General features: G+C 43.2%; 1 protein-coding gene across 1 annotated transcript; it reads left to right on the forward strand.

The window, feature by feature from the left end:
- Nucleotides 1-172: 172 nt before the first annotated feature.
- On the forward strand, nt 173-22,068 carry LOC121846196 (conserved oligomeric Golgi complex subunit 4-like). The gene is made up of 19 exons (XM_042319609.1): nt 173-350; nt 792-874; nt 1,160-1,274; nt 15,330-15,504; nt 16,159-16,352; nt 16,442-16,547; nt 16,661-16,818; nt 16,908-16,966; nt 17,087-17,220; nt 17,317-17,435; nt 17,639-17,805; nt 17,955-18,120; nt 18,346-18,408; nt 18,519-18,632; nt 18,891-18,983; nt 19,074-19,157; nt 19,266-19,367; nt 19,726-19,854; nt 21,517-22,068. The coding sequence occupies exons 1-19, from the start codon at nt 216-218 to the stop codon at nt 21,649-21,651; spliced, it is 2,331 nt and encodes a 776-aa protein (XP_042175543.1). The 5' UTR covers nt 173-215; the 3' UTR covers nt 21,652-22,068.
- Nucleotides 22,069-22,512: the final 444 nt, after the last annotated feature.

Consider the following 22,512-nt stretch of genomic DNA (forward strand, 5'->3'; position numbering starts at 1 on the left):
TGGTGAAGACATGCTGAATTCCAGTACTTCAAGTACAGACATGGCACATAGGGAATTGAATGGCAATATATTTCTTTAGAATGAATGCATACAAAAATCCCAATGACTAAATCCTGCTAAAATAGCGACGCTTAACGGCTATAGGAAATGTGCCCGTGTACTTACTGCGCGAGCGAACGCGGAAGTGACACGTTTTCTGTTTATGTGAGAAAAAGATGGCAGAGAGCAGCCCCATAGCAGTGAAGCGATGCGATTCTGCATGTGTATATGCCGTGAGCATGGAGGCTATCTCAGCTCTGACGGAGCTGGATGATCTGGAGCGGGTCTACCAGCAGCTCTGCACCGAGGAGGTGAGAATTCTTCCAGTGGGCAGCTGTAGGGATGCTAAGATGTACCCATAGACTGTTAGCATAGCTAGCTAAACCAGAAGCATTTTTCTTTTGGCATTATACTTCATCTGCCTTATAAGCTGGGTGGTTCAAGCTCTGAATGCTGATTGGCCGTATACAATGGGTATGATAAAAAAAATGCTTGTTTACTGTTCGATTTACGTTGGTAACCAGTATATAATAGCAGTAAAGGACCTCGGGGTTCATATACCACGGCTAAGGGCACTCTGCGTTCTTAAGAACAGCCCTTAGCCGTGGTATGTTGGTTATATACCACACCTCCTCGGGTCTTATTGCTTAATTATCCATTGCCTTTATCTATTGAAGATGAATGACACATTAAAGCTATAATGCCGGGAGGGTGAGAGAGACTGACGGTCTTTGTGTGTTCATCTACCACAGAAAAAGGTGGAGACTGAGCTGGAGAAGTTGGTTGGGCAGCAGGGGAACCTTGACACCAAGATGCTCGCTCTTCAAAGGATGGGGTAAGTGTGTGTACTTTAGAGAGGGAGAGAAGTTTCACTGTCTGTGAGTACATCACAATAATCTAGAAGTTTCCATTCCTTATCTCCTTTTCTTCATTTGCACTGGTGGGGAAGAGATGGACTCTGGGGAAAGCAATATCTGGTAGATATGCACCACTGTGATTTCAACCATTTCAGATCATTATAGATGAAGGAAAGGAGATTAGTTGTGAAAGCTACGGTAGACTATTGAGATAAATACCATGTCTAATCCAATATCAATTCTCCTGTCATATTGTCCCCCAGGCCCAACCTGCAGCTGATAGGAGGAGATGCCAGTCAGCTGTCTGGCATGATTACATTCACCTGCAGCCTGGCAGAGAATGTCAGCAGCAAAGTCCGCCAGCTAGACCTGGCGAAGGTACTATCTACAGACATGCTATTTACACTCACATAGACTCACTCACGGAAAGCACTTTTCCGTCCATAGTTTTTATACGAGTAAAGTCATACCGTATTTTAAAAAATTGCGACAGCTGTGATGGAAACAGGAAGTTTCAGTACAATTTTTAAAAATGCAAACGGATAATTTGTTCATTTGACATGGTGGATTTTTTGTGTCTATAAAAAAAAGAACGTGAGAAAGGGCGGGGGAAATGCCTTTATGTGCAAATATTGAAAATGTTATTTGTATTTATTATGGATCCCCATTGGCTGTTGCTGTGGCCTGTGTGCCCTCAGGCCACTTCTCTACTACCACATCTACAACACAAAATCCATGTGTACGTGTGTGTATAGTGCGTATGTTATCGTGTGTGCATGCATGCGTCTGTTTCTTCATAGTCCCGCTGTTCCATAAGGTGTGTTTTTATTTGTTTTTTAAATCAAATTTTACTGCTTGCATGAGTTACTTGATGTGGAATAGAGTTCCATGTAGTCATGGCTCTATGTAGTACTGTGCACCTCCCATCGTCTGTTTTTGACTTCGGGACTGTGAAGAGACCTCTGGTGCCATGTCTTGTGGGTGTATGCAAGGGTGTCCGAGCTGTGTGCCAGTAGTTCAAACAGACGGATTCAACATGTCAATACCTCTCACAAATACAAATGGTGATGAAGTCAATATCTTCTCCACTTTGAGCCAGGAGAGATTGACATGCATATTGTTAATGTTAGCTCTCTGTGTACATCCAAGGGCCAGCCGTGCTACCCTGTTCTGACCCAATTGCAATTGCAGTCCCTCTTTGTGCACATAACTGAACAGTAGTCCAGGTGTGACAAAACTAGGTCCTGTGGGACCTGCCTTATTGATAGTGCTGTTAAGAAGGCAAAGAGCTTTATTATGGATAGACTTCTCCCCATCGTAGCTACTGTTGTATCAAATATGTTTTGACCATGACAGTTTAGAATCCAGGGTTACTCCAAGCAGTTTAGTCACCTCAACCTACTCAATTTCCACATTATTCATTACAAGATTTAGTTGAGGTTTAGTGAATGATTTGTCCCAAATACAATGCTTTTAGTTTTTGAAATATTTAGCACTAACTTATTCCTTCCCACCCATTCTGAAACTAACTGCAGCTCTTTAAGTGTTGCAGTCATTTCAGTTGCTGTAGTAGCTGACGTGTATAGTGTTGAGTCATCCGCATACATAGACACACTGGCTTTACTCAAAGCCACTGGCATGTCGTTAGTAAAGTTTGAAAAAATTAAGGGGCCTAGACAGCTGCCCTGATTCCTGATTCTACCTGGATTATGTTGGAGAGGCTTCCATTAAAGATCACCCTCTGTGTTCTGTTAGACCGGTAACTCCTTATCCACAGTATAGCGGGGTGTAAAGCCATAACGCATACGTTTTTCCAGCAGACTATAGTGTCAAAAGCCGCACTGAAATATAACAAAACAGCCCCCCACAATATTTTTATTATCAATTTCTCTCAGCCAATCATCAGTCATTTGTGTAAGTGCTGTGCTTGTTGAATGTCCTTCCCTATAAGCGTGCTGAACGTCTGTTGTCAATTTGTTTACTGGAACATAGTATTGTATCTGGTCAAACACCATTTTTCCCCCAAAGTTTACTGAGGGTTGGTAACAGGCTGATTGGTCAGCTATTTGAGCATCCTCATCGTCTATTCCCAGGGACCTGTAGGCCCCTCTGTCTTTAGCCAATATGTGCCATTTCATCTCTGGTCACTACTGCCTTCAAATTCTGCACATTTAGTGACAACTGAGTAAAACACTGTACTATGAAATTAGTAAGGGCCTGCATGGAGTATGTCAAATTGTTAATCCCCTTACCCTTTACTACAACTCCTGCACCCGGAAAGATTACTTTACTAGGGCTGCCATCATTACTAGGGCTGAGACGGCAGATGTCCATAAGCTTCATTATTTTGAGCCACTTCTCTTTTAGCTCTGCCATTCGATCTGAAACTAATTTGCAAAGAACTGTTCAGCAACTCAGAAGCAAGTAATGTTGCTACTGTCAGTTCAGTTTTCCCCAAATAACACCCTTTCCATCCCCTGGGGAGGAAAATGTAGCCATCAGCCCCACAGATCCAGAGATGATCTGGAGGTGTCTCCATGCCTTTGCCTATGTTTGACACATTTACCCTAGTTATCAATTGTTGTCCATCCAGTACATCAATACTACTGGTATCTGTTTTTAGGCCTGTGTAAGACCGGCAATTAGTTGTGTTTCCTACATCCGCATTCCCTGAGTTGCAGATACAAATAGGGGGAGTTTTTGGCCATTTAGTCTCAATTGGCTCACCCTCTTTAAATTCTTTTGCTGCATCTGAACTATTATCATTTGTCTTATTGCATAATCCACCTTCCCATGCTGCTTCCTTCCCCTTAGTGACCAACATCAGAGTAGTATAATAGCTGTTTCTTTGTCAAACCCTAGTATTGTTCCTTTGCATAAAATGGAGTAATCCACATCCAAAATCATTCTTTCCAATTGGTTCCCCACAGTAAGGAGGTGGGTTTCTGGAAAATCATTACCCGTGTGCCAGATGTGTTCCCCTTCCCCTGTAATCCTATGTCTGTCACTGCTTCCACCCATTTATTATTCTCCACATCCCTGTCCACAAAGGGAACGAGTAGGATTTGGAAAGCAATAATTACCCTGCATGTGTGTTTCCATGGTTGCGATTTTCTTGTTTCACAACCATAGTGTGTGTGTGTATGATGGTGTCCTCGACATCTGATGACTCTTCAGGTTCTGTGAACCCTTTGTTGGTTCTTCTGGCTTTTGGTCTCGGCCCTCTGCTTCTGTCCTTTGGCTCGGACCTTCTTCCTCCTTCAGATGTTCTCGGGGCCCTGCTCTCCCTCCAGTCGCTCATCCATGGCTTCCACTCTGGGAGATGCTTGCAGTGGGAGAGATGATGCCAGTCGGACCTCTCCTCTACCCACAGGGTTGTTGGTGTTACCATGGTTACCTGGAACAGACCCATCCACTGAGGTTGGTTCCATTTCCGCTTGTGGACCCTGAGTTTCACCCAGTCCTCAACGTTTATGGGTAGCTCGTCAGGGTCTTCACCTGGGATTGGTTCTGCTGCTTTCCTAGTGTGAGAGTGGAGAAAACTTACAACAGAAGTTAGTTCCTTCATGTACTCAAGATGGTTACACTGTGTCTCGGTTATGTCTATCTGTCGGTCAGTTATAGGTCTCGCCCACACATTTCATAAGGTGTACACCCAATACCTTTGTTAAGGCTGCTGCGCATTTTCATGAGGACAAGATGTAATCCCTCTGCCCATGTTATTCCTGTGGAATGGCATAGTTTGGCAAGGGAGCCTTTCAGGGTCCAGACCTCTTAGTAACTCCCGTTACTCTGCGGTTGATGGATGGACACAAACTTCTGGTCAACACCCATTTTGGCCATTTGGGCAACCACATCTCCTATGAGATGTGTCCCATTGTCTGCAAACAAACCTCAGGCACTCCGAACCCGAGTATAATTTCCCTAACTAGCAATTTTGCAACTGTTCACGCAACGCAGTTGGTGGTGGGATGGTTCCACCCACCTGGTAAACCTGTCAATTATCACCAGGCAATATCTCTTTCTTTCTTTCTGCTCGATCATGTCTATGAAATCCATAGTAAGGTGGACAAAAGGTCCTTTTGGAGTGGGGAACTTCCATGGTTGCAGTGGAGTTCCCTTGTCTATGTTATATAACAAACATGTCGCGCAACGATAAATGAACTGTTTTACGTGCTGATTCAAATTTTGGCAAAACCATTGTGCCGAAATCTTCACCTCCTACTAAATATCCCCCTTTGACGAATGGCTCACTCCATGAGCCAATCGGCAAATATTAAAGATCATGGTTGATGGTAAACAGGGCATCCCAGAAAAAAAGATGTAGCCATAAGCTAGACCTAGGACAGAGAGCACACCCTCTCTCCCTCCACACTTGGTGATTTGAGAATATCAGCCTGCTGCTGTTTCTCAAGATTCGTAGTTTCAGATGACACAAACGACTAAAAATAGAATGCATGTGTGTGACAACGGGAAACAGCCAATTTGGCCGCCTCATCAGCTATGCTGTGACCTATTCTAGGATATTCACACCAACCCGTGTGTGCCTCAACCTTAACAATATCCAATGTGTTAGGTTTTCACATAGCTTCAATCAACTGTTCAACATAAGGTCTGTTATTAATAGGTGTGCCTGTGGTATTAGTAAACTCTCTTGCTCTCCAAATCCCACACCATGACAAACAAACCTCAATGGCATATGCTGAGTCTGAGTAGACAGTAAAGGCCTTCCCTTCCCCCAATTCACAAGCTGTGGTCAGAGCTAATAAATCTGCCTGTTGCGCTGATAGATGGTCTGGTAGGGGCCGAATAACCTCAATATCACCTTCCACATCTACTACAGTAAATCCTACATGTTTCTTCCCTGTGCTTTGATCTACAGTTGAAGTCGGATGTTTACATACACCTTAGCCAAGTAGATTTAAAATCAGTATTTATTTATTTTATTTGACCTTTTATTTATACAGATTTTTCTCATTGAGATATCTCTTTTCCAAGAGAGACCTGGTCCAATAGCAGCAGGGGGAACGTTTCAGACAAAACAAAACTATAAACACACATACAGTACAACAATTACATATTACATTAAAAACACAAACATCTTGACTAAAAACAGCTGGCCTAAAAACAATTACACTTTTCTATGATATATACATCGATCAAGTGTTTAAACTCCACCAACGAAACTAGATCATCACATTTTAAAATGTTCAGGAGAGAATTCCAGGACCACGGTGCTAAGTAACTAAAACTATTTCTACCATGACCTGTTCTAATATTTTGTACTGTTAGAAGCAAATCAGAATGGGACCCTAATTGATATTTATTAACTGACCTGACTAAAAAAGAACAGAGCATTTTACCCAATATGGCCTTATAAATCAGTGTATACCAGTGTTTAAGCCTACGCAAGGTCAATGACGACCAGCCAACAGCGCTGTAGAGATCACAATGATGTGTTAGACGTTTTTGATTTGTAATGAACCTGAGGGCTGCATGATATACTGAATCAAGTGCTCTCAGGGTAGTGGCTGAGGCCTGCATATATACACTGCTCAAAAAAATAAAGGGAACACTTAAACAACACAATGTAACTCTAAGTCAAGCACACTTCTGTGAAATCAAACTGTCCACTTAGGAAGCAACACTGATTGACAATAAATTTCACATGCTGTTGTGCAAATTGAATAGACAACAGGTGGAAATTATAGGCAATTAGTAAGACACCTCCAATTAAGGAGTGGTTCTGCAGGTGGTGACCACAGACCACTTCTCAGTTCCTATGCTTCCTGGCTGATGTTTTGGTCACTTTTAAATGCTGGCGGTGCTTTCACTCTAGTGGTAGGATGAGACAGAGTCTACAACCCACACAAGTGGCTCAGGTAGTGCAGCTCATCCAGGATGGCACATCAATGCGAGCTGTGGCAAGAAGGTTTGCTGTGTCTGTCAGCGTAGTGTCCAGAGCATGGAGGCGCTACCAGGAGAAAGGCCAGTACATCAGGAGACGTGGAGGAGGGCAACAACCCAGCAGCAGGACCGCTACCTCCGCCTTTGTGCAAGGAGGAGCAGGAGGAGCACTGCCAGAGCCCTGCAAAATGACCTCTAGCAGGCCACAAATGTGCATGTGTCTGCTCAAACGGTCAGAAACAGACTCCATGAGGGTGGTATGAGGGCCCGACGTCCACAGGTGGGGGTTGTGCTTACAGCCCAACACCTTGCAGGACGTTTGGCATTTGCCAGAGAATACCAAGATGGGCAAATTTGTCACTGGCGCCCTGTGCTCTTCACAGATGAAAGCAGGTTCACACTGAGCACGTGACAGTCTGGAGACGCCATGGAGAACGTTCTGCTGCCTGCAACAACCTCCATCATGACCGGTTTGGCGGTGGGTCAGTCATGGTGTGGGGTGGCATTTCTTTGGGGGGGCCGCACAGCCCTCCATGTGCTCGCCAGCGGTAGCCTGACTGCCATTAGGTACCGAGATGAGATCCTCAGACCCCTTGTGAGACCATATGCTGGTGCGGTTGGCCCTGGGTTCCTCCAAATGCAAGACAATGCTAGACCTCATGTGGCTGGAGTGTGTTAGCAGTTCCTGCAAGAGGAAGGCATTGATGCTATGGACTGGCCCGCCCGTTCCCCAGACCTGAATCCAATTGAGCACATCTGGGACGTCATGTCTCGCTCCATACACCAACGCCACGTTGCACCACAGACTGTCCAGGAGTTGACGGATGCTTTAGTCCGGGTCTGGGAGGAGATCCCTCGAGACCATCCGCCACCTCATCAGGAACATGCCCAGGCGTTGTAGAGAGGTCATACAGGCACGTGGAGGCCACACACACTACTGAGCCTCATTTTGACTTGTTTTAAGGACATTACATCAAAGTTGGATCAGCCTGTAGTGTGGTTTTCCACTTTAATTTTGAGTGTGACTCCAAACCAGACCTCCATGGGTTGATAAACTTGATTTCCATTGATCATTTCTGTGATTTTGTTGTCAGCACATTTAACTATGTAAAGAAAAAAGTATTTAATAAGAATATTTCATTCATTCAGATCTAGGATGTGTTATTTTAGTGTTCCCTTAATTTTTTTGAGCAGTGTATATAACATCACTCAAATCTAAAACTGACAGTAATGTACGTCGTACCAGCTCCTTCCTGGCCTCAAAGGAGAAACAAGCCTTATGCCGGTAATAAAATCCTATTTCAGCTTGAGCTTCCTTATCAAGTTCTCTACATGAGGCTCAGCTTATCATCAACCCACACACCCAAATTGTTGTACACTTTAACTTGCTCTATAGTATGTCCAGCCAATGTATCAATGACATGATTTGTGACATGCCTGGCATTTGAAAATACCATGCATTTTGTTTTACCGGAATTTAGAATCAGCTTTACATCATACAGATTCTGTTGTATGATGTTAAATGCTCTTTGGGCATTTTCAAAAGCTAAAGATAAACTACTTCCACTTGAATAAGCTTTCCACAAGCTTCCCACAATAAGTTGGGTGAATTTTGGCCCATTCCTCCTTACAGAGCTGGTGTAACTGAGTCAGGTTTGTAGGCCTCCTTGCTCGCACAAGCTTTTTCAGTTCTGCCCACAAATTTTCTATAGGATTGAGGTCAGGGCTTTGTGATGGCCACTCCAATACCTTGACTTTGTTGTCCTTAAGCCATTTTGCCACAACTTTGGAAGTATGCTTGGGATCATTTTCCATTTGGAAGACCCATTTACAACCATGCTTTAACTTCCTGACTAATGTCTTGAGATGTTGCTTCAATATATCCACATAGTTTTCCTTCCTCATGAAGCCATCTATTTTGTGAAGTACACCATTCCCTCCTGCAGCAAAGCACCCCCACAACATGATGCTGTCACCCCTGTGCTTCACTGTTGGGATGGTGTTCTTCGGCTTGTAAGCCTCCCCCTTTTCCTCCAAACATAACGATGGTCATTATGGCCAAACAGTTCTATTTTTGTTTCATCAGACCAGAGGACATTACTCCAAAAAGTATGATCTTTGTCCCCATGTGCAGTTGCAAACCGTAGTCTGGCTTTTTCTATGGCGGTTTTGGAGCAGTGGCTTCTTCCTTGCTGAGTGGCCTTTCAGGATATGGTGCAGCTTGGCCTGGTGGCGCTGAAATGAACATGCTCGAGGCCATCAAACTACTACGCTCTGAGATAGTTGAAATGAAAACGAAGGTGGTTGCTACGATTGAGTCCCGAATACAGGAGGTTTCTGATACTTTAAAAGCAGATCTAACCATCTTGCGGAACGAGACGGTGCCAGCAATCACATCACTCAGAACAACAACAGCTTCGCACACTACAACGATTGCAGCACTGGAGACCTCCGCTACCAATGTCTCCAACTTATCTACATCCCTGGAGGCTGACGTGAAACGCCTGGCTGCGGATTTGAAAAAGGTGATGGAGAGCTGTGTGAGTTTAGAGGGATTCTCTCACCGCAATAACCTGAGACTTGTATCGGTCCCAGAGTCCGCGGAAATGCCTCGCACCACAGATTTAGTTTCTGGGCTGCTGAAGGATGTTCTTGCCTTAGATGAAAAGCCCCTGATTGATCGTGCCCACCGGTCGCTGCGCCCAAAGCCCCAGGATGGTGAGAGGCCCCGTGACATAATTCTTCGAGTGCACTTTTTCCATGAGAAGATGGAGATTCTCCGACGAGCCCGCAATACCACTCTGAGCTTTCAAGGACCGAGCTTCTCCATCTACCAGGACTACTCCCCCACTGTTTCCAGGCAGCGCGCAGCTTTCGGACAGGCCAAACGACTACTATAGGACCATCCAGGTGTGAAGTATGGACTGCAATTCCCGGCCCGTTTATGGCTATCTCATGATGGTAAAGACTACACATTTGAGTCTCCGGATGAGGCTATGGCTCACATTCAACATCACATCAAGAAGTCTTGAGATTGCTCATAGTTCAGCAACTGTTGCTTGTGAACTGTGGATGGTAAGTAGCCCACCTGTGGTACAATTATGTTTAGTTATAACATGCTAGTCTTGTATAGTTGGGGAGTTGGCGAGCCCATTCAGGCTTATTTGATGTGATCTAATGTTTTGATCATCTAGAGTGCTTGCCTTACAAGCATTCAGTCATTTTAATTTAATTGTATTAAGGTTTTACTTAACACCTGTGTTTCTAGGCTGTCTCGTTCACCTTTTCAGTTTGTTTACATAGTGTCTCAGTGACTCAAAATATTTTTGGTTATTTGTTTACTGCATCTGTTTGCATTGACACAGTAAATGTTTCCCAAGGCTACACGTTTTTGGGGGACTTCACTTCAATTTTAAAAGTTTTGAGCGTCATTTATGCCGCTTTTATTGCGCACACGTAGTTTTTTGGTCTTGATTGTAAGTTGTCTCAGCGTCAACTAGACAATTATTATATATATATGTATATATACATACATACATACATACATACATACACACACACACACACACACACACACACACACACACACACACACACACACACTGGGGCAAAAAAGTATTTAGTCAGCCACCAATTGTGCAAGTTCTCCCACTTATCAAGATGAGAGAGGCCTGTAATTTTCATCATAGGTACACTTCAACTATGACAGACAAAATGAGAAGAAAAAAAATCTAGAAAATCATATTGTAGGATTTTTAATGAATTTCTTTGCAAATTATGGTGGAAAATAAGTATTTGGTCAATAACAAAAGTTTATCTCAATACTTTATTATATACCCTTTGTTGGCAATGACAGAGGTCAAACGTTTTCTGTAAGTCTTCACAAGGTTTTCACACACTGTTGCTGGTATTTTGGCCCATTCCTCTACGCAGATCTCCTCTAGAGCAGTGATGTTTTGGGGCTGTTGCTGGGCAACACGGACTTTCAACTCCCTTCAAAGATTATCTATGGGGTTGAGATCTGGAGACTGGCTAGGCCACTCCAGGACCTTGAAATGCTTCTTACGAAGCCACTCCTTCGTTGCCCGGGCGGTGTGTTTGGGATCATTGTCATGCTGAAAGACCCAGCCACGTTTCATCTTCAATGCCCTTGCTGATGGAAGGAGGTTTTCACTCAAAATATCACGATACATGGCCCCATTCATTCTTTCCTTTCCCCGGATCAGTCGTCCTGGTCCCTTTGCAGAAAAACAGCCCCAAAGCATGATGTTTCCACCTCCATGCTTCACAGTAGGTATGGTGTTCTTTGGATGCAACTCAGCATTCTTTGTCCTCCAAACACGACGAGTTGAGTTTTTACCGAAAGTTATATTTTGGTTTCATCTGACCATATGACATTCTTCCAATCTTCTTCTGGATCATCCAAATGCTCTCTAGCAAACTTCAGACTGGCCTGGACATGTACTGGCTTAAGCAGGGGGACACGTCTGGTACAGCACAATTTGAGTCCCTGGCGGCGTAGTGTGTTACTGATGGTAGGCTTTGTTACTTTGGTCCCAGCTCTCTGCAGGTCATTAACTAGGTCTGGGATTTTTGCTCACTGTTCTTGTGATCATTTTGACCCCATGGGGTGAGATCTTGCGTGGAGACCCAGATCGAGGGAGATTATCAGTGGTCTTGTATGTCTTCCATTTCCTAATAATTGCTCCCACATTTGATTTCTTCAAACCAAGCTGCTTACCTATTGCAGATTCAGTCTTCCCAGCCTGGTGCAGGTCTCCAATTTTGTTTCTGGTGTCCTTTGACAGCTCTTTGGTCTTGGCCATAGTGGAATTTGGAATGTGACTGTTTGAGGTTGTGGACAGATGACTTTTATACTGATAACAAGTTCCAACAGGTGCCATTAATACAGGTAACAAGTGGAGGACAGAGGAGCCTCTTAAAGAAGAAGTTACAGGTCTGTGAGAGCCAGAAATCTTGTTTGTAGGTGACCAAATACTTATTTTCTACCATAATTTGCAAATAAATTCATTAAAAATCCTACAATATGATTTTCTGGATTTTTTTTCTCATTTTGTCTGTCATAGTTGAAGTGTACCTATGATGAAAATTACAGGCCTCATATTTTTAAGTAGGAGAACTTGCACAATTGGTGGCTGACTAAATACTTTTTTGCCCCACAAATTATGTTTTTGGCTGAGAGCCTTTATACATATTTTTTTCTCTCTCAATGCCTGTTATAAGACTGCGAATATAATTATATACATCTACAAGTGGTGCTTTTGTAATTTCGTTTGCACAAGGGATTCACTTAATTTTTTTATCTTTTTGCTGATTGATCCACTAACAAAACGTGACTTTAAAGAGCGGGACTGTGGGTTTAGGTTTAAGACCGCACTCTCACAGACATACTGTGCGAAGAGAACATGTTCTATTTAAGCTTGTGCCTCATTTGGGGAGGTACTGTCTGGGATGGGGGGAGGGGGTGGGGGGGCAGGTTGAATTGTTCAGTTATAATGTTGTCATTCTGTCTTTTTAGTTTTTTGTTCTGTACTTTTTCCAAACATCTTGCACCGTACATTATTACACTGAGCCAAGTTATTCTGGGTTTTTTGGGCGCTCATTGCTTTTCCACTCTATGTTCTAATGACAGGATTGTATAACGGGAATGCCCAGGGGGGCCGAAATAATGCGATCAAGTACATTTCGTGGAACATCAAAGGGGTTAACAACCCTGTGAAGCGTAAGAGGGTGTTGACACACTTAAAGGGTTTGAATGCAAATGTTGCATTTCTACAAGAGACTCACTTGAGGACTGGTGAGCATTTTAGGATGCGTAGGGACTGGGTTGGTCAAGTGTTCCACTCTAACTTTCATAGTAAATCAAGAGGTGCTGCCATTTTGGTTGATAAATCTACTCCCTTTGTAGCTTCTGAGGTTATTGCTGATCCTAAGGGACGATATGTCATAGTAACCGGTAAACTGCTTTCTACCCCTCTTGTTTTGTCTCATGTTTATGCTCCCAATTGGGATGACACAAGTTTAATTTATTCCTTTTTATCTGCTATACCCAATTTAGATTCTCATTTGTTGATTTTAAGGGGGGATTTCAACTGTAAAATGTCCCCAGTTCTTGACAAGTCCTCACGAAGAACTACAGGCCCATCTAAATGTGCCGTACTTATTCAATCTTTTCTTCAGAAATATGCTATATTTGAGGCCTGGCGTTTCCTACAGATAGACAGTAGTCCTTTTTATTCTCATGTTCATCAAACATACTCCCGGATTGATTACTTCTTTTTGGACAAAAAAACTTCTGCCTAGTCTTCGGCGGTGTACTTACGAGAGTATTGTTATTTCTGACCATTCACCATTAGTGCTTGAACTAGAGTTTCCCCAGCGACCTCCTATGTATTATCAATGGCATCTTAACCCCATTTTACTCTCAGATAAGGAGTTTGTCAATTTCATTTCTTCTGAAATCACCTTATTCCTAGAAATGAATTCAACACCAGGTATGTCTTGATCTACCATATGGGAGTCTCTCAAAGCATACCTACGTGGCCAAATTATTTCATATACAGCCAACCAAAACAGAGTTCGCTCTCAGCGACTTCGGGACCTGAGCGAATCCATAGCCACATTGGATGAGAATTATGCTACGGATCCTTCCTCTGATCTGCATAAAGAGCGCCAACTACTCAAATCTGAATTTGATGAGCTTTCTACCAGGCAAGCTGAACAGTTACTCTTGTGAGGGTAGCCTCAGACAGCCTCGTCAAGCCACCTCTCCAAAATAAAAGAACTAGTAATGGGTAATTGTCGCTGAATTACTTCTAACAAATCAAATAAAAATCATCAATCATTAATTTCACGTATGCACGTATGTTTCCGAGTAAGTTCTGCAAAAGAGAAAAGGGTCCGAGTTGTTTTATTATTCCTACAGTCATATATCTTAGTGATGTCACTGCCTACGTCATTACCTTCTACTCATGAGACCCAAAACCATGCCTACACAGCTATATAAACGAGAGTTTTCGTGTTATCTAAAATAGCAGTAAATGTCCACTCCCCAAGTTGATTTATAGTGGAATGTCTGACTAGTCTCTTATCTCTTACACTCCCCTGCAGAGTTTTGTCTGTCACACATTTCTCAGACAGTTTCTTTATAAGAGGCAGAGATTTAGAAAAGGCTGGAACAATATTAAACCTTTATAATGAATATATATTAGTTCATCTGTAGTCTAGGACCCCATAAATATTAATACAACATAAGCATAATCAATTATTATAATACATCAAACATTTGATACAGCCCCTATCATGACCCCAAGGTGAACCCCTGACAATTTCATTAACCTTGTCTCTTAACATATGTAGCTTAACATTTTTAGCACTTTTCTGGGATGCTTGATTGTTTGCATTGCTTTACTGGTGAGCTTAGCAGAAGTATACATGCTCATGTTATTTATGTTAGTGCAGGGTGAGCTGCACACGGTGGATTTCCTACACCGGCTCAGTAGGTAACAGTAGAAATCTGGTTCATAGGCACATGATTACTGCATACAATAGTTTTGGGATCAGCAGAAGCAGTAAGAGGGAAATAAATTCAGTTACCTACATTGTGTCTTCCAACATCCCTGGGATAATGTTAATTTGCTGAAGAATTTTGACAACTCATTGACACAATGGTAGGGATTAACTGAGCTGGGCTTTGGTTCATTGATAAATAATTATCTTTGTAATGCTTTGGGTCATTGTAATGCTGTGAAAGGATCCAGGAACCCAAACTATTTGGCTGGGACCCATCCTCCTTATAAAAAGAGCTTTGTTTCCAGAAGGTATAAATATTGTCAATAAATGTTACAGATATTATGGGGTGTTTGGTAGTGGTGACCATCATAATGCGGTAAACTTGGAGTCATGCAATGATATGGTGTGTGGAAATAAATTATGATGAATTTCAGTGTGATGAAAGTGCATGGAGATGAGCTTGATACTCCTTTCCAATAAATATTGAGGTTCTTATTCTGGTCACATGATGATCAATGCATAACTGCTATTTGACAAATAAAAATATTCTAGCTCTTATCCAAAATAATCTCATGTAGCCTAGATGTATCTGCAAACTGTTGGCTAGAGCGCACGTGCCAAGACCAGAGCAGGCACATTTGCTATTTAACGCAATAGTTTTTATGACAAAACTAGTTGGAAATGCGATGGAAACACATTGAACTTTCACTTTTTTTTAAATTCAGTACATGACAACTTAAGCAAAAATTTACATTTTGTGTGCACTACATCATCACGCACGGATTTTTATCCGCAATAAGTCAGTTTCCCACTGGTGTGAAAATGCATATCTTCTTAATGCGGATTTTTGAACATTCGCATCGAAACCAAGCTAATCACACACTTACTGTATGTGTGTAGACATAGTTAAGAGAGGGATTAGGATATAAAATTATGTTCCGATCAGCTCCAATGAGTGATGTAATGACGCACTGTTTGTATGTGTGTTCACAGACCCGGCTTTATAAGGTTATCCAGCGAGCTGATGACATCCTGGACCTGAAGTTCTGTACAGACGGCGTTCAGACGGCGCTACACAATGAGGACTATGAACAGGCTGCTGCCCACATCCACCGCTACCTTTCTCTCGACCAATCAGTCATTGAGCTAAGTCGCCAAGGACAAGAGAGTAAGGGAAATTTGACAACTCACTAGGGTTGTAAAATTCCTGGAACTTTTAATAATTTCCATAGTTTTCTAGGAAACCTGGTTGGAATGAGCTGAAAATCCGGAATCCTCCAAACAGGATTTCTGGAAATCCAGGAAATGTATTGAAAGTTCCTATAACCCTACTCACATTACACTTCACACATCATTTTGTATCGAGGGCCGCATTGGGATTTCTAAATTCAACCAAGGGCCGCAGTTTTTTTGGGGATCGATTTTTTTTTTGTTTTGTCAAAATAAATGATTATTAGTTATTTAAAAATAGGAAAGTCCATTATCATTTCTACATACTTTCTATCTGGTTTTAGATGTTAATATTTTGTGGGGATGCACTGATGTGGGATTATTTATTTGATGGCCTTTTTAACCATTCTAGCACAGATCCAAGTTTCTATGTTCATAAGGGTAATAAGAAAATATGTCAAATGACTTTAATATGGGAAAGGTATAAAACATTTTTGAATTTGGATCAAAGTTACTGAAATGCATTGGAAAGTTCAGGAAATCAGGGAAGCACATCAGGTAATGTGCAGAAAGTAAGATCTGCATTGCTTTCAGTTTTTCACAGTCCCTTCTAACGTGTTCTGTGCGGTCTTTGATACTATTTTCTGCTCAGGCAGTGCTGTGGACGCTAGCCTGGCCATGCTTCAAGAGGCAGAGCAGCGATTGAAAGTCCTGGTTGCGGACAGACTGGATGAGGCTGTTACCAGGGGTGATCTGGCGCAGGTGGAAAGATTCTTTAAAATCTTCCCTCTGCTTGGCCTCCACGATCAAGGCCTGGCTCGCTTTGGCCAGTACCTCTGCAGCCAAGTGAGTGGGGTTGTCCATGCAATAGTGTGTGTGTGAGTGTTAATGCTTGTGCATTTGTTTCTTCACGGTTGTCTTTTTCTCTTTCTCAGCTGGCCTCTAAAGCAGATGAGAACCTGCTCTTGGCTGTGGGAGGAGAGCTGGGAGAGAGGAGAGCTGCCCTGGTCTTTGCTGACACCCTGACTCTGCTGCTGGAGGGTGAGGAACTGACCATAATGATGATGTCTTTTTAGACATGTCTGTAAACGTGTTGGTTTGTGTGTATGTATAGGAAAATAGAATTGGTGGAAAATATTTAGTGTGTGTTTCAGGCATAGCTCGTGTTGTGGAGACCCACCAGCCCATCGTAGAGACGTACTACGGTCCAGGCTACCTGTATACTCTCATCACTCACCTGCAGCAGGAGTGTGACCGACAGGCCCAGAAAGTAGTTGACAAGTTCATCCAACAGAGAGACTACCACAACAAGGTCTGTGTCGATTGCATTCAATTCATTAGATCTTTAAATTACAGACTATGCTAAGAAAGTGTTATTAAATTGAATGTGTCTGCTTGCAGTTTCAGATCGTCCAGAGCAGCATGATGAAGAGTGTGCCCACTGAGAGGATTGAACCCAGGTCAGTGTGACAGTTCAGCCTACTTTATTTCAACAGCATTACTCAATGTCATCTTTTGGTGTGGAGGGCAATGCATGTGTACATGCGTATTTATGATGTGTTTCACCTGTGTGTGTGTAGGGAGCTGGATCCTGTATTACTGGAAGTCACTCTGATGAATGCCAGGTCGGAGCTTTACTTAAGATTCCTGCGCCGTCGCATGATGGCTGACTTCGAGGTTGGGGATGCTACGGCAACACCTGGCATCGTCCAAGGTAAGACACCCAACACACACACTTATAAAACCCTGTACACACGTTGTAGTAAGTAAGTAAGTTAGTAAGTTTGGTTGTCTTTGTTTCTTGCTACAGAGCACAAGCATAATGTGGAGAAACTGCTGAAACACTGCATGCTGGGCCAGCTCATGCAGGAGCTGATTGGCTACTACATTCCAATGGAGGAGTACTACATGAGGGAGACCGTCAGCAAGGTTAGCCACCACTTCTAACTATATAGCAGGGGGTTTCATTTTATCCCTGAATCAGCCCCTCATTAGAAGGAAAATAATGAAAACCAGCAATGCTGTCGTCGTCCTCAAACCCAGATTTGAATACCCTTGATACACAGTATACATATGTAACCACATAATAGTAATAATGATTATATTAATTCCCTTTGCCCCTCTCTTCTAAGGCTGTAGCTATGGATACATATGAGAAGGGTCAGCTGACATCCAGCATGGTGGATGACTGTTTCTACATTGTGAAGAAGTGCATCAGCAGAGCTCTGTCCAGCTCCAGCATTGACTGTCTGTGTGCCATGATCAACCACTCAACCTCAGTGCTAGAGTCTGACTTCAGGTAGACAGCAGTTACACACACTCAATCAATAATTTGAACACTCACTTGAATCTCATTCCAGCTCACACCCTCCTTTTTCTCTGTCTTCCACCAACCCATACTTCTCTTTCCCTCCATCTTTCTCCCCCCTTTCTCTCTGTCTCTCTCAGGGAGGTGTTGTATAATAAGCTGAGGCAGGGCTTCCCTGCGACCACGCTGCAGGACATCCAGCGTGGGGTGAGCAGTGCAGTGAGTCTGATGCAGAGCAGCCTGCAGCAGGGCAAGTTCAACAACCTGGGCATTGACAGCGCAGAGGTTGCCAAGGCTGCCTTCCTGGTGAGGGACTTGTGTACACACACAAACACTGACCGACACACACAAACACTTACCTCCAAACTGAACATTGAATGCACAGAAAATGCCAAGGCATCGTTCCTGGTAAGAAACACACACAGTCTAAAACACAACTGGTCACAGAGAGCACACTAAGGCAGCATTCTTGATGATTAACAGGGAACAGACACATACATTCACTCACACCCGTCTTTCTTTATATCCCAGGTGACTCTGAATAACGTGGAGGTGTGTAGTGAGAACATCACCACTCTGAAGAGGAACCTGGAGGTGAGTTAGCTTACTGCTTATATCATCTCTTTAGTCTTCTAAAGAGTAACATTTCAATAAGACACACTATGTGTAGTATAATGACGTTTTCCCCTCTCTCTCTTTCTCAGAGTGATTGCTCCAAGTTGTTCACTCAGGGGGCGGGATCAGGAGAGCAAGCTAAGATTGACAGCTGTCTGTCAGACCTCGTCAACACATCCAGCAAGTTCAAGGATCTCTTGCAGGTTGGAGGACGCAGAAATGTACTCAGATCAGAGTGACATATGATCTGTCTCTGTGCAGTTGTGTTAAGGGGGTCTTTGACTTCATTGTGCAAGAAATACTAGTAACAGTAGTAGTACTAGCAGCAACATTTATTTGTAAGTCACAGTGATAAACTGAATTGTGTACCAATTTACATGCAATAGACAATATACAACTACATAACGTCACCAGTGTGTCTAATCTGTATGGAGTAGAACTAACTCAGTTGTGACCCTCAGGAGGGCCTGACGGAGCTGAACACCACAGCCATCAAGCCTCAGGTCAAACCGTGGATCAGCAGCTTCCTGTCCATCTCACACAGCATAGAGGAGGTACGAACACACACACACACACACACACACACACACTGGGCCACACCCTTACCCCCCAGTGTGTGACTGTAATGTTTTTGTTTTGTGCAGGAGGAGTTTAATGAGTACGAGGCCAATGACCCCTGGGTCCAGCAGCTCATCGTCAACCTCGAGCAGCTCATGGCAGAGTTCAAGGTAACCATACTTTTGCTTAGCCTCAGGAATACATCTCCCACATTATCATTTTACAAACTCTTTCTCTTCTCCCCCTTTCTATAATCTCTCTTTCTCTTGTTCTCTCAGACGGGGCTCTCTTCAGTTATCTACGACACACTGACCAGCCTCATGACCAGTTTGGTCTCCATGGAGATGGAGAAGACCGTCCTGAAGTGCACCTTCAGCAGGGTGAGATATCCCAGGCCTGGCCACAGGGTGGCATCACACCTACCGCATGCACATCTGTGACGTAATGATAAGATGCCCTCTTTTAATGTTTTATTTATGATTCCAGAAGGATGGTAGATGAAGCTTCTTTCCCCTTGGCATCTGCCTCTTTAGACGGTGTGTGTGTGTGCTATAATTTAGTGCAAGGATACTAAAGCACTTTATTGCAGGCCACGTATCCCCTCTTTCTTTTTCTGGGATGTTCTCTGTTTGATCCTTTTTGATGTGGTCTTTTGTTTAAATATTTAATTGCTGGTCTGGATACCTTTTTTCTGTTTCATGCTCTTGATTTTAACCCCTTATTGCACCCATCCCTTAGCTGGGAGGGCTTCAGTTTGATAAGGAGCTGCGTTCTCTGGTGGCCTACCTCACTACTGTCACCACCTGGACTATTAGGGACAAGTTTGCTCGGCTCACTCAGATGGCCACCATCCTCAACCTGGAGCGGGTAATCTGCAGTATACACACACACACATTTCTCAACCCACAGACAATCACATAGATGGGGTCACATACAGTGCATTCGGGAAGTATTCAAACCCCTTTACTTTTTACACATTTTGTTACGTTATAGCCTTATTCTAAAATTGATTAAATAATTTTCCTTATTAATCTACACACGATACCCCATAATGACGAAGCGAAAACCTTTTTTTTGGGGGAAATGTTTGCAAATGTATTAAGAATAAAAAACACAGCTTATTTTCAGACCCTTTGCTATGAGACTCGAAATTGAGCTCAGGTGCATCCTGTTTCCATTGATCATCCTTGATGTTTCTACAACTTGATTGGAGTCCACCTGTGGTAAATTCAATTGATTGGACATGATTTGGAAAGGCACGCACCTGTCTATATAAGGTCCCACGGTTGACAGTGCATGTCAGAGCAAAAACCAAGCCATGAGGTTGAAGGAATTGTCCGTTGAGCTCTGAGACATGATTGTGTCGAGGGACAGATCTGGGGAAGGGTACCAAAACATTTCTGCAGCATTGAAGGTCCCCAAAAACACAGTGGCCTCCATCATTCTTAATTGGAAGAAGTTTGGAACCACCAAGTCTCTTCCTAGAGCTGGCCTTCCGGCCGAACTGTGCAATCGGTGGATAAGGGCGTTGGTCATGGAGGTGACCAAGAACCCGATGGTCACTCTGACAGAGCTCCAGAGTTCCTCTGTGGAGATGGGAGAACCTTCCAGAAGGAAAACCATCCCTGCAGGACTTCACCAATCAGGACTTTATGGTAGAGTGGCGAGACGGAAGCCATTCCTCAGTAAAAGGCATGTGACAGCCCGCTTGGAGTTTGCCAAAGGGCACCTAAAGGACTCTCAGGCCATGAGAAACAAGATTCTCTGGTCTGATGAAACCAAGATTGAAATCTTTGGCCTGAATGCCAAGCGTCACGTCTGGAGGAAACCTTGTACCATCCCTACGGTGAAGCATGGTGGAGGCGGAATCATGCTGTAGGAATGTTTTTCAGCGGCAGGGACTGGGAAACTAGTCAGGATCGAGGGAAAGATGAACGAAGCAAAGTACAGAGAGATCCTTGATAAAAACCTGCTCCAGAGCTCTCAGGATGTCCTTGAGTGGCCCAACCAGAGCCGGACTTAAACTCAATCGAACATCTCTGGAGAGACTTGAAAATTGCAGTGCAGCGAAGCTCCCCATCCAACCTGATAGAGCTTGAGAGGATCTGCAGACAAGAATGGGAGAAACTCCCCGAATACAGGTGTGCCAAGCTTGTAGCGTCATACCTAATAAGACTCGAGGCTGTAAGCCTGCCAAAGGTGCTTCAGAAAGTACTACGGTCTGAATACTTATGTAAATGTAATATTTCTGTTTTTCATTTTTTTATACATTTGAAAAAAAATCTATACCTGTTTTTGCTTTGTCATTATGGGGTATTGTGTGTAGTTTGATTAGGGGAAGAAAAAAAACATTTAATCAATTTTAGATTAAGGCTGTATCGTAACAAAAGGTGGAAAAGGTTGAGGGGTCTGAATACTTTTCGAATGCACTGTATCTATTTACCACTAACCCTCTCACTTTGTAGACTTTCATGTCTCTGTATACACAGGCCTGTTCTCAGAACTGTGTGTATGTTATTGTGTTTCTAGGTAACAGAGATCCTGGATTACTGGGGCCCGAACTCTGGTCCTCTAACTTGGCGTCTCACTCCAGCGGAGGTCCGGCAGGTTCTGGCACTCCGCATCGATTTCCGCAGTGAGGACATCAAGAGGCTCCGCCTCTAACCCTGCTACCCAGAGAATGTGCTGGTGCACGTTACATTGGACTAGACTCATGCTGATTGGTCTTTGAGGAAAAAGAGGAGTGTGCAGGTGGATCCCCTGAGAGGAAGTCCCTGCTGCTCCTAACCTCTGCTGGCCTCATAGGAGGCAGGGGAAGAGGTTGCCCCTAACTACAAATACAGTGATAGATATTTGTTTTACCCCCAAATGGTTACAGTTAGGTTTGAGGTAGGGTGATCTGATCCTAGATCTGTAGTTAATGCTACTTCTACCTCATACAGCCAATCAGAGCCAGGAGTAACCGCAGTAATGGAACTATGGGATTGTGGAACAGTGGGATTATGGATTTGAGCCTTTTGGCTTGGATTAATGAATATTATGTAACATATTAAATGTAAAATATTAAAGTGTTCTCTCGAAGATGTCTTTTTTTGTCATTAATTTATATTGAAAGCCCTTTAACGGAATCCATCATATTGAAACGGCACGCAGGGACAGACAAGCTATACTCTCTGGTGGAGAGTGGTGTGCCTATGTTTTCTGACACTGAAATGACCCAGTAATTAACATAGAATCCATCAAACTAACAGAACCAGGTCAGACGGCTGATCTAGACTCATCATTCAATATATAAATAACACATTTTAACTGATGACAAAGTCTAATCTAGAAGATAGACCATGATCTTAGAAAATGGAATTCTGTTGATAGCTGCTACTTTCCAATATTTCCTGACATGATGTTCCATACATATGGAGATGGAAAAGTCTTAGGGCTAGATTCAATCCAATCTGCCATTTTTGGCCATGCACCTTTAAAGGCAATGTTCTTGTGGGGATTGCATTCACTGTAAACGCTGTATAT

Source organism: Oncorhynchus tshawytscha, unplaced genomic scaffold (assembly GCF_018296145.1).
Source record: "Oncorhynchus tshawytscha isolate Ot180627B unplaced genomic scaffold, Otsh_v2.0 Un_scaffold_4_pilon_pilon, whole genome shotgun sequence".
Classification (NCBI taxonomy): domain Eukaryota; kingdom Metazoa; phylum Chordata; class Actinopteri; order Salmoniformes; family Salmonidae; genus Oncorhynchus; species Oncorhynchus tshawytscha.

Excerpts from the sequence above, each read along its gene's own strand:
- LOC121846196 (XM_042319609.1), top strand. The coding sequence starts at position 216 with ATGGCAGAGAGCAGCCCCATAGCAGTGAAGCGATGCGATTCTGCATGT. Across the intron at positions 18,409-18,518 it reads CTCTGAAGAGGAACCTGGAG|AGTGATTGCTCCAAGTTGTT; the intron begins GTGAGTTAGCTT and ends TCTCTTTCTCAG. Across the intron at positions 18,633-18,890 it reads AGTTCAAGGATCTCTTGCAG|GAGGGCCTGACGGAGCTGAA; the intron begins GTTGGAGGACGC and ends TGTGACCCTCAG.